General features: G+C 47.8%; 1 protein-coding gene across 1 annotated transcript in view; it reads left to right on the forward strand.

Annotated features, from left to right (window-relative positions):
* si:ch211-267e7.3 (ADAMTS-like protein 2) overlaps positions 1–17,547 on the forward strand; it is a 104,855-nt gene that overhangs the window by 39,849 nt on the left and 47,459 nt on the right. Inside the window, 2 exon segments of the mRNA XM_060943512.1 lie at positions 10,514–10,589; positions 10,815–10,917. Coding sequence (XP_060799495.1) covers positions 10,514–10,589; positions 10,815–10,917 — 179 coding nt within the window.

Here is a 17,547-nt window from a genome sequence, read left to right on the forward strand (position 1 = left end):
ATCAGCACCAGAGGGAGTTTGATGTCCCAATCTTTGCCATGGTGGCTAACATACTTGCGAAGCATGCTCACGATGGTTTGGTTGGCGCGTTCGACCTGACCGGAAGACTGAGGATGATACGCGATGTGGAATTTTGCCTCGACTCCGAGCATCTCCCACAACACTCTCATGACCTCTGCAGTGAAATGAGTACCTCGGTCGGAATCAATGGATAGGGGCAAGCCCCAACGGCTGAACACATGGTTCATAAGAAGGAGAGCGGTGGTCTCTGCGGTTTCGTTTGGGGCGGGCAAGCATTCCACCCACTTCGTGAACGCGCAAGTGACGGTCAGGAGGTACTTATTACCTCGAGCCGATTTCGGCACCGGTCCGACCCAGTCTATCTGGAGATTAGACCAGGGGAATGAGATGCCTTTGCTTTGCAGTGGGGCGCGGTTCAACGGTTGGGCTGGTCGGAATTGGCAGCAAATCAAGCACCCTTTAACATACTCGGTAACGTCCTGAATCATGAAGGGCCAATAGACAATCTGTTGGAGTGTCTGGTAGGTCACCTGAGCGTTCCTATGGCCCCCGCACGGGCTGTCGTGAGCGTACTGCAACATGACCCCCCTATGATCTGTGGGCACGACCCACCGGGGAGGTCCCTGGTTGCGTGGTGTGTACACCAGGAGTCCTTTCTCGAGTTTTAAGCCGTTTTTGAGATTGTGAAGGTGATTTAAGTCTCGGGACTGTTGCAACTCTTGTGGGGAAATTGGGGACGCCACGGGGTCCGCAAGGAACTTACGGATCTGGTGGATCACGGGATCCCTTTCCTGCATAGACACCAGGTCGGCATCCTGGGGCAGTCGGCCGAGTTGCACTGTTCCTGCTTGGGGTATTGCGTCAGTTTGACCTGCTCTAGCCTGTCGGCGAGTAATCGCGGTTACGTCATGGCGTGGCGTCTCGGGAAGCCATGACGGCTGGAATTCCCAAAGGGGGCCGTCTACGGCTCCCGCTTTGGCGAGGCCATCTGCCTCATCGTTACCGACTTTGTCAGGTCCTGGGACTTGAGAATGTCCCTTCACCTTCTTCCAATAGACGCACATTCCCTGTTCGGTTACGAGTCGATCGCATGCTAGGAAGAGTTCGGAGTGTTTCACTTCCTTGCCCCTTGCGTTTTTCATGTCCTGCACCTTCCACGAGGGAAAGTGTGAGACGAAGCTATGCCTGGCATAATTTGAATCAGAGCAGAGGACTAACCGCTTGATGTTCTCACGGGCAGCTTGTTGCAGGACGATGAGCACGGCTGCTACCTCCGCATATTGGCTAGTCTTAGCCCCGAGTCGGTGTTGGTATTTCCCTTGTATAGGGCCGTTCGCCCATACGATACCGACACCGGCTTGCACTTTGCGTTCATGATGGAATGAGCATCCATCTATGTAAGCGGTGGGGAGGTCTTTGCAGACGTTCTCGTCATAGTAGTGGTGGTCGGAGGGGAGAGCAGGTACGGTTGTTAGTTCGGTTTGATCCGGACTATTCTCGCAGTCGCAATGCTGGCATTCCGCCAGGCCTCGGCCAAGCGCCATCTTGTGGTTCTGGGCGTACTTCACCTCGACGTCGTAGCCCTGTAATGCCATCATCCAAGCTGCAATGCGACTGTTCGAAACTCTTCCCTCTCTCAGCCTCTGGCTGTTCAAGAACGAGACCGGTTGATGATTGGTCTCTATCACCACCTTCTGGCCACCAATGTAACTGCGAAAGTGTTCAACGGCCCAGACCGTGGCCAGCAGGGCTTTTTCGCAGTCTGAAGATTTAAACTCCACAGCACTGAGGGGCCGACTGGCGTATGCTACGACACGGCGATCTTTGTCATGCTGCTGTGACAGTGCAGCGCTCAGGCAGTGGGTGGAGAAACTAGCCTCCAAGAAGAACGGTTTGTCTTTGTCGGGATACACGAGGCAGGGAGCGGAGCAGAGCTTCTGCTTCATGCTCTTGAACGCGAGTTCTTGAGGCTCACTCCACTGGAAGGGTTTATCCTTTCGGAGGAGCTCGGTGAGCGGTCGTGCTATCTCCGCGTAGTCCTCGATGAACTGTCGGGAGTAGTTGCAGACCCCTAAGAAGCTCCTGAGTTCGGGTACGTTGGATGGGGCTTTGATGTCTTGGATAGCCCGCACCCTCCCTGACTGGGGTTCAATGCCATCTGGCCCGACGCACAGTCCAACGTATTCAACTTTGGTGCGACACCACTGCCCTTTGGTGACAGAGAGCTTCGCTCCTGCTCTGGACAGCTGAGACAGAACATGGCGTATCTCTTCGAGGTGTGCATCAAAAGTCTGTGACCTAATGAGGATGTCATCGACATAGATCAAGTTGCCACGAGCTGCGGCATCGCTCATTGCCTTATGCAAGATGATGTTGAATTCAGCGGGGGAGTTCGCGTAGCCGAACGGACATCGGTTGAAAGTTAGCTGGCGGTTCCCAAAGGAAAAGGCCAGCTTGTGTTGGTCAGCTGGATCCACGCGCATGGTCCAGAATCCACTCGCCACGTCGGCGGTGGAGAAGAACTTTGCACCCTTCACCTTGGCAAGTTCTTGATCCAGATGGATCATGGGCCATCTTGACAAGGGCACTTGCTTGTTCAGCTGCCTATAGTCAATGGTGAGACGCCACTTGCCGTTCGGTTTCAGCACCGGCCACAAGGGGGAGTTGTAAGTCGAGTTACACTCACGAATGATCTGCTTTTCCAGCAGAGTGTCCAGTGTTTCTTGTATTGAGTCGTATGCGGCTAACGGGATTTTGTATTGCCGCACGAACGTCGGTGGAGCGTTCGGATCTGTTGGGATTCGGACGGTGTGGATGTCCGTGACTCCGCAGTCATTGGAATCTCGCGCCCAGATCGCCTTGAAGTCGTAGAACAGTTCACGGAGCTGTCGTCTCTGGGCGTCCGTGGTCAGGCTGTCAGCTTTCACCAGCTGTTGTTGAACTTCTCGTTCGAAGCCTGGGTACGGTTCACCTAGAGCTGAATCGACGACCTCAGTTGCAGGGGTGTCGTTGCTCGATTGCGTGGCAAGAGCGTACACCAGCATGTGTTTCGGGGTGTCAGTTTTGGTCATGACTATGCGCTCGTCGCAAAGCATGATGTGAGGTTCGACGCGGATCATGTGGAAAGGAAGAGTGATCCAGGGAGGTTCCACTGGATCGGAATGAGTGTCCGGCGTTGGCAGCTCACCGATGACTGGAATGGTGAGTTCAAAGTCATGGAATGCCTGGTCTATCAGAAGGCCTAAAGGCCGACGGGCGGGGATCGTGATGGCGTCCCGCGTGGAGTTTTGAACCAGGAGGTAAGCGGAACGATGACTCACTTCAAGCAGCGGAGTCCCACACACGGCTAAGTCAAGCTCCATGAAGAATCTGAGAGGCTGGAAGAACGCCTGGGAGCTACGAAACTGTTGGTCTTTCATGATGACCAGCTTAAGAGGGGAACCAGCAGTCCTAGCGGGAATGACTATGTCAAATTCGCTAGCGACATGGCAGGCTTGGGGAATCGTTTGTCCTGACCGCATTTGTTCCGGGTCAGCTTGGAACGGGTGCTTAGCAGCATCGGCTTGGGTCCAGATGACCCGGTTGACTAGGTCCAGTTGGGCTCCCAGTCTGACCAAGATGTCTGCCCCAATGACCAGTGGGTCAGGAAGTCCGGGGACGACACTCAAGAAATGAAGGAATTCTCTCTGACCGATGGCGAGCGACACGGCGCAGACGCCCGTGGCTTTGATGGGGCTCTGGGGTTGTTCGGCTGACAGTAGCCGGTGGCTCTTCTGCACAAAGACAGGGGAAGGAGTGCTCTGACGCACTATGTCGAACCACGTTTGGCTGATGGCTGACTTCTCTGACCAAAGCGCTAACCTGACGGCAGGTGCCGTGACGCCGTTGACAGCAATGTTGCCAGATATCCAGGGGTAGTACCTGGTTGGGGCAGATTCGCCAAGAAAGCAAAGGAAAGACGGGTGGCCATCAAGCGCGTTGCGGTTGAGAAGAGTGTCGGTTGAGTTTGGTGTGTCTCGACTCGGCTCAGGGTGGAGCGGAGTGGTCTCGAGGCTCTCGGGGACCTGCCCTGACTCAGCTATCGGTGGAGTAGCCTCCACGCTAACTTCATCGCAACAGGCTCGATCGTGACGACGAGGATCTGGGGTCTGTGGGGACGCGACCTGGGCCCACAGTTGCCCACGACGACAGTCAATGAGGGGCGCTAGCCTATCTAGTAGGTCTTGGCCAATGAGGAACGGTTCTACCCCAACAGAGCAGATGTAAGTGGGGTGAGTGATGGACATGCCCTGGAAGGTGAGTTCTAACCATGCAATGGTTGTTACTGGGGCTTGATTCTGGGTGAAGCTAACCAAGTTGACGTCACAACGTTCGGTTCTGATGGGTCTACCTTGCGCGCGCCGCGCATCAGAAACCTCTGCGAAGACTTTGGAACACATCAGGGTGATTTCTGACCCGGTATCCAAGAGAGCTTGGAGGGAAACGTTGCCTTCTACCACAACTGGGGTATAGATACGCTTGGCATTGCCTTTCCTAACCAAATCTCCAAGAAACTGCGTCAGGGGTGCATCCTGCGGGTCAGGCTTCACTACCGAGGGGGGTGGTTTCAACTCATCGCTGCCTATTGGGCAGGGGTCCTTTCCCCACCCCACGAGGTAGACACGCGGTTGTGGTGGGGATGGGTCCCGGCCTAGTCATGCTGACGGTTCGTCCCTGTCCTTGCTCGGCTTACCCTTCCTGTTCTTATTGCTCAGCAGTTGTTTAACCCGTGCTAATTCGGTCCTCAATTCTGCCATCCCAAGCGGCTCTTGGTTGGCTTGTTTAATCCGTGCTAATTCAGCCCTCAGTTCTGCCATCCCAAGCGGCTCTTGGTTGGCTTGTTTAGAGGTAGCTAGCTTAGGGCTCCGCTCCCTTCGAGAGGAGTTGCGATGGGGCCTTGACTGTCCGCTATTCTGAGATTTAGGGCCGTGACTGCCAGGTTTGCGGTTACCTTGCCCTTTGGGGTTGGGGCCCTGTTCCCCCTTGGCTCCAGCTTGTCGAACTTTCCAGTTACCTTTGGGTTGACTCGACGTCTGGTGGCCGGGGTTTGGGTTCGCCCAAGGGGGCCCGCGGTTTGGGGCTTCACCCCCTTCTAGGCCTAAGGACTGACCTTCCTGCTCATATAGGCTGAGGACTCTGGGATCGTCCTCGTGGCGGTCCGTGGGTCGGACGAACGTCTCCCACGTTAGTTGTGCGGTGCGACGCATTTCTCTCATAGTATGGGGGCGCTGGCGACACGCGAGTGTTACTTGGTTACGGATGCACGGGTGAAGGTTATGGAGGAAGAGGGACTTGAAGTTGCGATCTTCCTCTAGCCCGGGCTCGCTTCTGCCCTGAAAGTACGCTGCGCGGAGCCGACGGTAGTACTCGCGAGGGTGTTCGCTTCGTTTCTGTCTGATCAGAATGGCACCCATCGTCGCAGCAGTCTCGTCCTCGTACAACGAGTATTCCTCTTTCAAGTACTTACGTATTTTCTTGTAGTTGTCGAGGACTGACTGCGGTAGGGTCTCAACGAATGCTCGTACGCCACTACCTAAAGTTTTCCAGACTAGTCTGGCCTTTTCATGCGACGTAGCCTCTGGCAGGTCCAGGAGGCTACGCTCGATTTCCCGGAAATAATCATTAACGCTTCGGTGTCTATGATTTTCCGGCTCAAAACGCTCTATGTCTTTCGCAAGGACGTCGATTTGGCGGATCCTAGTTTTGCGTTCTGCGACGAGGCGTTTCGATTTTGACCCGTAGGGGTCCTCGCTGTCTTCGCTATTTGAGCTGCTCTCATATCGCCTATGTCTGCGTTTCGGCTTGTAGGCGGCCTCTCCGTCAGAGGAGTCTGAGGGTACGTAGCGCGGCGTTTTCTGCGGGCTAGAGGCTGCAGCGATATTGAAGCGCGAGGGGGTGTAGTGGGGAGTAAAGTAAAAACTCCCAGCGCCACGAGGTGGCGATCGCGCGACTTTCACGCGAGTTGAGCTTGAGTGCGGTGTCTGATCTACCGTTCTAAGCTCAGGTTCTTCCTCCTCCAGAGCGGACCTCTGTTCTTGGGAGGGTTTGGCCGATCCCTCATCTGAGCGACGTGCTTGCGTCACTTCTTCTCTGAGGTATTCTATTTCGCGCTTTAGTTCATCTTGTGTGGCTCTCAGGCCCACGAGGCTACTCTCCGCGCTTTCTGCTCTCCTTTGAGCTTCGGCCAGTTGTCGTTTTAGTGTTCTTTTCTCTTGTTCGAGGGTCATACACACATGTTCCATTTCCTTATAGTAGATCATGAACAATTTGGGTAGCCCTTCTGGGAGAGTCATAGTACGCTCCTTAAGTTCCCTAACGGCTATGTGTATCTCATCAAAGCGAGCCTTTTGGTCCAGATCACAGAAGTAATTTCTCCTATCCTCCGGGACTTGGCCTAAATCGCCTACAACGTCGAAGAGAGAGAGGAGGGGCCCTTCTGACTCCCTTGATGGGGAACGCGACATTTTGTTCGAAATGTATTAATTAACTTAAAGGAAATTAATACTAGGTGTTGATTAGGTTAGAAATTAATTCAATCCAAGTTGCTAAATAATTGATGTGGTTTCTTAGCTACTTTGTTTTCACTAATGTTTCACTTGTATTAATTAGCTCAATTAATAATTAGTTAATAATAATGATTATTATTAATAATATTAATTAAGTACTTGGATTAGATATTACTCTAATGTACTAATCAATTAAACCAGTTTATCAGCTAACTGTGGTTGGCAGCTGAATTTCAGTTCTGTGATTAACACACTGTTAATGATTCACCATTAAAGTCATCTGTGTTATACCTTGGCAGTTGATTTTGGGTATACAGCAGTTTACAAGTTATTGTTGAGAAATTCACAAGGTCATTAAACTATGCCTCACACGGGGCACCACTTTAATGTAGGTTGAATTGGGATTAATTAAATTATAAATTATGTAATAATTGATAATTAAATTAATCAATTTATAAATAAAGATCAGTCTCATAAAATCTTAAATTATTAATCTTAATACTCACCGTGAATGGTTACATTCAAGATTAATGGTAGCTCTGTATTAGATGGGAAACCCAGTTGTATACAAAAGCTAAATTCTGAAGGAAAAAGGAGTTCTAAATAGTTGACCTTGTGAATAAACAACAGGAACAAGTAAAATGCAATTCAATTTTATTAGCTTTTATTTGTCTACTACTCACTAATAATAATAAACTCAAAATACATTCAATGTCAGCAAAGGTAATAACAAGACAAAACAATGGAACAATTACACCTGGACTATAAAGTTGAGGGAAAGAGAGAGAGAAAGAGATAGAAGAAGAGAATCCCTTGTGTGTGCGTGGAGGCGTGTGTGTATGTGTGTGTGTGACCTAGCTTGTCGTTAGCTAAAACAAAGGAATGTTAGCTAAAACAAAGGAATGTTAGCTAAATAGAACAAAGGATTAGCTCTGTGGCTAATGTGTGCTTTGTGTAGGTATCTGTGGGCAGATGCTAATGACTAGCCACTCTGGCAATGCTTAAACAAAATGGCGGTCAGTGCCTAGGTGTCGTATCACAGGTAACTCAATGAGGGAGGTAACAAAATGGCGTCGGAAAAATATGGCGCCGGCAGGCCTAGTCGAGAACACAAGCCTACGAGCTAGCGTATCACCCTGAGGTAGCTAGCAATAAGTTGCTAAGGAGAATCTGACCACGCTACAGCTGGATCCAAACACTGCACTTAACAATTTCCAACAGACTATCTAGGCAAAGAACTCAACGCGAGAGAGAGAGAGAGAGAGAGAGTGTATGTGTGTGTATAATAGGTGTTGGATGGAGAGAGCTAGGCCTTGTAGCGGTCTAGCCTCGGAGCTTAAAATAACAAACTTGTCGCTGCGCTGCTAATCAGATAGGGAAGCTAGCAATGGAGTTAAGGAAAGATATCATGCAAGATACCCTGTCTAACAAGTTCAAAGAAAAAAACAGAACCAAAACAAACAATAAAAACAAACAAACAATAAAAACAAACACCTTCCGTGTCTGAGCGGGTATGCTAAATAGCTCAAAGCTTAAACATGACCCTAACAACCATCTGAATAAGCTACAAATTAAAAATTTGCCCAAGTGCCTACTCAATGCGATGGAAGTTCTTTCTCCGATGTCCGCGCTGAGGGTCGCAGTCCGAGGAGAGGAGGTTAGCGGCGCGTTGCGTCCAACCGCGGCTAACGAAGCAGGGAGATGAAGGCCTAGCTGGCCCACGGTGCTTCAGGAGAAACCTCCGGTGATGCGTCGACGAGGAAAGGCTGAGAGGAGCTAAGCTGTCCGCTAATGCCTCTTAGCGTGGAAAACTACTTAACTGTAGTTAAACTTTGCAAAGGTTTAGAATCAAAACCACTATATCGCTGAAACTTAGCGGGTCGTTCAAAAGTTCGGCCGAAACTAATTTGAACAGGCTGTTCTCAGACAATAGCGGTTAGTCTCAACACTGTAGGCGAGCGTGCCTACAGTCCGTCCGACCACTCCAGTAGTCAGAACATGAGAGAGCGAATCGAGGCGCTCTCGATACAGTTAAAGCAGTTCCACTTCACGTCACATCCGGGTGGAGCGCGCAAGGAAATTGTGGGATCGTTATAGGGGGCGCTGGCGAGTTACCAACAGGTCCCCTCAGCTGATGTTTCAGCGATGGTCGTGGAGAATCCTGTCTAGCACATCCCCCCCAAAATCACCCATAAAGTGTTCAGCTGGGTTGAGACTTGGGCTACATCCACACGACAACGGCAACGAGATGTTATTTTAAAAAAATATCGCGTCCACATGGGCAACGATCAGTAAAATATCAGGTCCATATGGCAACGCAACGCTTGCTGAAAACGATGCAATACACATGCCACACCTCTAGGGGCGCTGTAAGACGGTCCCTTTGGAGACACCAGAACAATAGAAGAAGTAAGGACGCATGCACATAAACTATTATGCGCGAGACTTCATATTAGCCACAAAGTCAGAAAAATCTGTTCGTAAAATTACATTATAATGACCAAATACAATGAAAAGTATTTTTCCAGTCTCACCTGTGAAAGGTAATCCCATGTGATCTCGTTTGGACGGTAAACCTGTTGGTACAGTTAAACGCAGCACATGAATGAGGCATCTTTATTCTCCGCTTTGACCCATCCAATATGGCGGCGAGGATGACGTATGATTCTACGCGGAAGGCGGCGTCTTTAATGGTCCGGAATAAATTGAATGCTACACGTTGATGGATTAATTTGTTCTTCTACGCCCTTTTTGAGGAATGTATTGTAGGACTTAAACCAACATCTGAAGAGGTGAGATCGCTCCTTTTTTCCCTATTTTTGCTGGCGGGATTGACTCTGCCGTAAGAGCTATTCTCTCTCTCTCTCACTTTGCACCATTACACAATAAATATTCACAGTGAAAATATTTTGTAAGCGCGTTTCATGAACCAAGTTATAGGATTTGTTGACAACTCGCATCGAGTTCGTTACACTTCTACCCGGCGTGAAGCACTGACAGTCATGTGGTTGTGACGTCATCGTAAACAAATCCGTTCTACTCATCCAGACGACTTCGCAACGGCAACGTTGCCAGATCTTTCCACTCTGGAACCCGTTCTCAAAAGATTTCGTTTTGGGGTACCGAAAACGCCAGTGCCATGTGGACGCCAGGCCTAAACGATAAACAATTGTATTGGATTCACCTGAATCCGTTGCCGTGTGGACAGGGCCTAAAACCGGTCCCCTCAGCTGATGTTTCAGCGATGGTCATGGAGAATCCTGTCTAGCACATCCCCCCCAAAATCACCCATAAAGTGTTCAGCTGGGTTGAGACTTGGTGACTGTGAATGCCATGGCATTCGATTTATGATCATTTTATCCCAATCAGCTTTCTTTAATTCATCACCCACGTGTATGTAGTAGTTGCCAAACAAGTGTCAAAGCATCAGGGTAACGTTTGTCCCATGACAGCATGCAGCCATTCATACTGATGAAACCATGATGGAGCAATTAAGAGAAACACTGAGCTGTGATTCTATAATTCTCCTGCAGTCACCTTGCAGACAAAGAAATAAAGAGACCAAAAAAAAATGCTCAAAAGGTTTCATTAAGAGAAAACCACAGCCTGAGACACTCGTCAGTGACTTGCTGCCTTTTTGTTGAGCATGCAAGGACAATTTACTACTTCAGAAGCTTTTTTACGGAGGATAGGGACTATGGCTACACAGTTATCATCTCGCCAGAAGTTCATATACGCCAGAAGTTTCCCATAGTTGTATTTTAACGCAGTGAAATAGCCAGTTTGCTCATCATGAGCCAAATTTTATCCTCATCAATTATGGGTGATGAGGATATGCATGACACTTTATTACGTTGATATTTATTTGATTTGTCTACCCTTGCTTCTATAGGTGTATTTTTTTTTAATTAATTTATTTTTTTTAACCTGTAATGTTTTCTTCCTAGGCTCACTACCACGCACAACATTAACAGTTCCTTCTGTGCTGGATCGCATAAGCAGTATCAATTGTGTACTAACCAGGTAGGGTTGCACTTTACTGTCCGTGTTTTATGTGATTTGGAGTCCCTGAAGTAGGGCTGAGTGAAATTAAAGGATAAAGAGAAACTGTGTGAACTGTGTTCTGCCAAAGCTGGCTGGAATACACATGCATTCTGACATCTTGGTTTAATGCTCTAATATGTGCAAGCTGTTTACCATGCTGCCAGCTGTGTGAGCGGTGTAATTATTGATGTATTTCTTGCCTAGCCTTGCCCAAACAGCAGAATTGGCTTCAAACAGCACCAGTGCTCCCAGTTCAACTCCAAAGCTTTCAGCAGGAAACACTACGAGTGGGTTCCCCTCTATCCAGGTAAAAACACCTTTTTGGTTATATGACTACAAAGGAGATTTCAGACACGTGGGTGGGACAAACTTTCTTTCTGAGTTCACATAGAAGTATGCCTGTTTCAGTTCCTCAGTGTTCATTGCTATGGGCCCTGTCGTTTTGTTCGACGTTTGGTTGCGTTTTTAAAAATTTGCGAAACGCCGGGGAACGTCGACGTTCTTCAAATTAAGTTTCTAGGTCAACGATGTTGTAACGTTCTTGTAACGCTTGGGTAACGCTCAGCCAACGTTCCCTCAGTGTCAGGCGACGTTTGTGGTCCAAAATAGCAGCAAAACCTAGCGTTCTCATAGCGTCCACAGCGCTTTGATAGCGTTATCATAGCGTTTGGGTAGCGTCTGCCTTGCGTCCAGGTAACGTTCTCGACGTTTGTCCAGCATCTAGCTGACGTTCTCGACGTTTCCACAGCGTCTGCCTAGCGTTCCTGTAGCGTTCGAGTAACGCGTGGAGCGTTTGTGTGACGTTCCTGTGACGTTTCGCCAACCTGCGGCTGGACGCGCAGTATAAAAGGGGGGGCTTTTGGCCAGAGTGCATCACTTCCATTTCAACCACCGCGCAGTCAACATCGCAAAACGAAGAAGAACGAACGAAAGAAAAAGAAAAGAAGTATGCCTCCCAAGAGCAAGAGGGCCAGCAGCAGAGGTCGGGGCAGCAGCAGGGGCCGACGAGCAGCATCCTCTCCCAGCCAGGAGGTTGTTTCCATCACTGCAGAGGTCCATCCCCCTCCTGTTGAAAGCGAGGCTGACAGCCAGCCAGCAGGCAGCCAGCAGCAGAAGCAGCCGAAGAACAAGAGGGCAACAGTCACCCCCTCCAGGTCCCAGTCGCCATCTCCAGCCTCTCCAGGGTCTCCAGGGTCTAGCTGCTCCTCCTCCTCCTCCAGAAGCTTGTCAGCAGCCTCCTCACAGGACAGAGGCAAGAGGAAGAAGAGTGACAGGATAAATTACAGCCTCTCTGAATCTGATGAGGCCATCATGGTCGAGTGGTTACAAGAGAACCGGACATTGTGGGACTCTAAGCTCCAGGCTTACCACAAGATCACCAACAAGGAGAAGTTGTGGGAGGCCCAGGCAGAGAAGATGCAGAAGACGGTGAAGCACTTGAAGGGCTGGTTCCGGTCACTGCGGGATAAGAACACCAGACTCCTGAAACACAAGAGCGGTGACGGTGCCCCAAGAAGAACAGAGAGGGACGAGTGGGTGCTCAACAACTTCAGGTTCCTGCAGGAGGTAGTGCGACACAGACCGGAGCCAGCCAAGCCCATCCTACCCAGCAGAGCCTCAGCTGCAGCAACTGTCCAGGAGGATTTACCGGTATCTGGACCTTCTATCACGGAGTGTGCTGCCATACCTTCCAGATCTTCCACACCTGCCACAGCAGCCTCCAGCAGCAGCAGTTCCAAGAGGCCCGGACGATCTGGACAGGATGAGGATACCACCACTGAGGATGACGTGTTGGCTACCCTGCAGGAGAAGGTCAAGGAGTCAGAGGCTATACTCAGGGGTTTGTTCCAGCCTCCAGCAGTGACCCCTGAGTCAACCTTTGCGAACTACGTGAGGGACAGCCTTCTCACAATGTCGAGCCGGAAGTTCAAGAAGGCCAGGGCCAGTATCAACATGATCCTCACGCGGCTGATGGATGAAGACAGTGAAGAGGAAGAGGAGGACCTGCCGACCTTCTCAGCTACATGTCGGTCGGCCCCCCCTCCTGGCATCACAACCACCAGGCAAGCCCAGAGCGACATGTTTCAGCCGGACCCTAGCCAGTGGCATGACAACCCGCCCACTGGCACTCCTTGGCAGTCACAGACCAGGGAGTGGATGGCCAGATACCACCAGCAGCAGCCTCACTCGTCCTTCCAGCAGCCTCACTCGTCCTTCCAGCAGCCTCACTCGTCCTTCCAGCAGCCTCACTCGTCCTTCCAGCAGCCTCACTCGTCCTTCCAGCAGCCTCACTCGTCCTTCCAGCAGCCTCACTCCTACTACCAGCCACAGAGGTTCTTCCAGCCACAGAGTAGGAACTCTCCCGTCTTCCACACGCTGACAGCACCAGCCACCACCCATGCCTCCGTCTCTACGGCCATCAGCTCTGCCAGACACACCATGGACCAGAGCAACCAAGGCAGCAGCTCTCCAGCCCTGGTTGTCACTTGTGCCGCCACGGACGTTACCGTGTTCCCCACCGGAGTGTCTACAGCAGCCAGTGTCAGCGACTTATTCAGCACCCTGGACAGTCCAGGTCCAGTTGCCACCCCGTCCACGGCTACCTCTCTGACTGACACGCTCAACACTCCACAGCCACCAGTGGACCCAGAGACTGACTCGTAGAACTTTTTGTTTAGGAATCTGTAAATAAATGTTGTACATAGTTTGAACTTTGCCTGGTTCTTGCGTGAAACTTTCAATTTCTTGTTTTTAATATTTTCCCCCCCAAAAAAATAATGGAAAAAAAAATAAAAAATAAAATAAGTAAAAAAAAAGTATAAAATAAAATAAAAGATAAAATAAAAAGTAAAATATATTTTTTATTTTATATTTTTCGTTTATTTTATCTGTTTTATTTTATATTTTTCGTTTATTGTATATGTTTTATTTTATATTTTTCATTTATTGTATGTTTTATTTTATATTTTTCGTTTATTTTATCTGTTTTATTTTATATTTTTCGTTTATTGTATATGTTTTATTTTATATTTTTCGTTTATTTTATCTGTTTTATTTTATATTTTTCGTTTATTGTATATGTTTTATTTTATATTTTTCGTTTATTTTATCTGTTTTATTTTATATTTTTCGTTTATTTTATCTGTTTTATTTTATATTTTTCGTTTATTGTATATGTTTTATTTTATATTTTTCGTTTATTTTATCTGTTTTATTTTATATTTTTCGTTTATTGTATATGTTTTATTTTATATTTTTCGTTTATTTTATCTGTTTTATTTTATATTTTTCGTTTATTGTATATGTTTTATTTTATATTTTTCGTTTATTTTATCTGTTTTATTTTATATTTTTCGTTTATTTTATCTGTTTTATTTTATATTTTTCGTTTATTGTATATGTTTTATTTTATATTTTTCGTTTATTTTATCTGTTTTATTTTATATTTTTCGTTTATTGTATATGTTTTATTTTATTTTATGTTATTTTTTATTTTATTTTTGAGTTTACTTTTTATTTTAAAATAAAAAAAAAAGTAAAATCTAAAATAAAATAAAAAATATAATAAAAAAATACAAAATACCCCCAAAAAAAATAAAGTTAAAAAAATGAAAAAGAATAAAACAATACAAAATAAAACTATGACATTTATTAATACTGTTTTATACGTTTGGTTACGTGAAAAGGGGTCGACCGGGAACTCAGTAAAATAAATAATTGAAAAAGAGATCATGCCTAGAACAGATTGGCTAAAAAAGTAGGGCGATCAGTAAAAATAATTACTTCGAAATGACACACACAATTACTTTTATTATTACTGTTATCGACAAATAAGTCATTGTAATTAAGTTACACATACAATATTTCAGTTTCTACCAAAAAGTATAGTCTATATTAAGTCCATTCTGCATTGCAACACTAGGGTCCAGGTCTACACCATCCTGTCCTGCCAGTCCAGTGCCCCAGCTGAGGAGTTGACCCAGTGCTTGATGAGGTTCCTCTGCTTCTTGGCTTCTTTGGTCGCAGTGTTGGGGCCTGCAACAACCTGTGTGTCTTCCATATTGAAGCCATCTCTCCAGGCACCAGGCACAAAGTCTTCTTCTGGACCTTCTGGCTGGTCCAGCTGTTGGTTCTGCAGTGTTGGATATCTGACCCTCATCAAGTTGTGAAGGACCAAGCAGGTCTTCACTATCAGCTTCACAGTCTCTGGCTTGTGCTGCATAGTGCCAAGAATCACCTGGAACCTGTTGGCAAGGATCCCAAAGGCGTTCTCCACGACCCTCCTGGCTCTCGACAGTCTGTAGTTGAAAATGCGCTCCTCCTGTGATAGACCACGGAGACTGTAGGGCTTCATCATGTAGGCTCTCAGGGCAAAGGCGTCATCTCCAATGAAGAAGTATGGAACATCTGTAGTGTCTTGTGGGAGAGGTATAGGCTGTGGAAACCCAAGCAGGTCTTCTTCAGCTCCATGTTTCAGCTCACTGGAGTTGTAGATCTGGGCATCAGATGCTGATCCCAGGCCTCCAAGATCTGCCCACAGGAACTTGTAGTCAGAATCCACAAGGGCCAGCAACACGATGGAATAGAACCCCTTGTAGTTGTAATACAAGGAGCCACTCTCTGCAGGACACCTAATGGCCACATGCTTGCCATCTAGTGCTCCCAGGACATGGGGGAAGTTCCACCTCTGATAGAATCTGTCAGCAACTTCCTTCCACTCTTCTGGCGTACTGGGGCAGGTCAGCATCTCATCCAGGTACTCGTCCAGTATGGCATGGCAAACCTCTCTGACCACCAGTGACTGTGTGTTGTGAGGTACTCTCCAGGCAAACTTCTGTGAAGCATAGCTGTCACCAGAGGCAAGGTGTCGCAAAGTCAGGGCCAGCTTCATACCAGGGTCGAGGGCCGGTCTAAAGCGAGTGTCCTTCTTGGTGATCCTGGGACCAACTCTCTGTCTCAGCTCATCAAACATCACTGCTGGCATGCGCAGGAAGTTGTGGAAGGAGGCTTGGTCTTCAGCTCGGAGTTCAGCCATCAGCTTGTCATAAACACCAAACTGTGGTCGCCTTCCTATCCAGGGTCTCACCCAGCTCTTTCTCCCTCTCCTCTTCCTTTTCTTCTTTGCCTCTGCCTTGGACATCTTAACCTGGTGCAATGCCAACTGCAGGAGGTTGTTGTGATGCATGAGAGCAGCAACAGCATACTGGTGTTTCTCTTGGTCTGTCATTGTTTGGAAGTCTTCACTCTGTGAAAGTTCCAACAGGACTGTCGGTGGCCTCTGCAAGCCCCTTTTAAATATATTTCTGGCAAGTGCCTGCCAAATGCTCCTGAACGCTACCAGTAGGTTACAGGCGCGTTACAAGGATGCTACATGGACGTTACACAGACGCTGGAAAAATTCAGAACGCTGACAGACGTTAGAAAGATGTTGAAAGAGCGTTACATGAGCGTTAAGAACGCTCGGCGAACGCTGACGAACGCTGAAAAACGTTGGCGACACGCTGGACAGACGTTCGATGGACGTTACACAGGCATTAGGCAAGCGTTACCCAAGCGCTAGGCACGCGCTGGACACTCGACCCTGATGGGCCGGCGTCCGCCTAGCGTCCAGGGAACGTCCTGACTTTCGAGTAACGTTCGAGTAACGCCCGCAAACTTTCGTGTAACGTTCCTCTAACGTGTAAGTAGCGTTTTGATAGAACGTCCTGAATTTTTGTGCACACCCAAAACTATTTTTCACCCTCAGCGTTCGCCGACGTCCCTCGACATTCCCCAACGTTTGCCGACGCTCGTCTAACTTTCTTGTAACTTTTTTCTAACGTTCTCGACGTTCCTCTGCGTTTCGCAACACGTTACTCGAACGCTGGTGAGAACGTCGTAGTGTGACAGGGCACTATAATGGTATATTCCTCAAGGGCTAGTTTGGCCTTAGAACCCAGTTATTAGAAAAACCATTCAGCCAAAACAAAATTTACACAACTTGTGATCAGCCAAGATCATGACGTTTGCTTTTAAACGCTGGACACGGGGCTCAGTAATACCATATATAAATAACAAGTACCATAAAAAGCAGAACAATTGCATTAAAAATGAATATTTTTAATAATATAAAAATGAGAAAAATTACAGTGGTGGCTTAGAGCTTTGGACTCTTCTGAAGCTGTCACTGATGAGTCTTCGAGCAAGACCTTTCATTCTCATCTGCTCAACTCAACTGTAAGTCACTTTGGAGAAAAGCATCTGCTAAAGCAACTACAACATGAACTAGATAGAAACTGTGACTAAAGTCACAGTAATTTGTGCTAGCTCTTACAAACCGGGACATCTGGTCACCACCCTATAGATCCAGAACGGTAAAAGATAGAGAATGACACTTGATAAGGAAAAAAGTCTGTTTTTCATGGTTCAATGATCCAGATCAGCACCAAAAGTCAGAGCAATTTAATTCAGCCCAGAGGTGTTCTTCATGTGAAATTTGGTGATGACTGGTTGAAAACTGAGGGAGATATAGCGTTGTAAAAATGTTAGGATGATAATAATCATAATAAGAAGAGGAAGAAGAAAGTAGAAAGATCCTGAGTGAGGGTAACAATTTGCACCAGCGCTGCTAGCGCAAATTAATCTCATCTCATTATCTCTAGCCGCTTTATCCTGTTCTACAGGGTCGCAGGCAAGTTGGAGCCTATCCCAGCTGACTATGGGCGAAAGGCGGGGTACACCCTGGACAAGTCACCAGGTCATCACAGAGCTGACACATAGACACAGACAACCATTCACACTCACATTCACACCTACGGTCAATTTAGAGTCACCAGTTAACCTAACCTGCATGTCTTTGGACTGTGGGGGGAAACCGGAGCACCCGGAGGAAACCCACGCGGACACGGGGAGAACATGCAAACTCTGCACAGAAAGGCCCTCGTCGGCCACGGGGCTC

This window comes from Neoarius graeffei, chromosome 17 (genome assembly GCF_027579695.1).
Source record: "Neoarius graeffei isolate fNeoGra1 chromosome 17, fNeoGra1.pri, whole genome shotgun sequence".
Taxonomy (NCBI): Eukaryota; Metazoa; Chordata; class Actinopteri; order Siluriformes; family Ariidae; genus Neoarius; species Neoarius graeffei.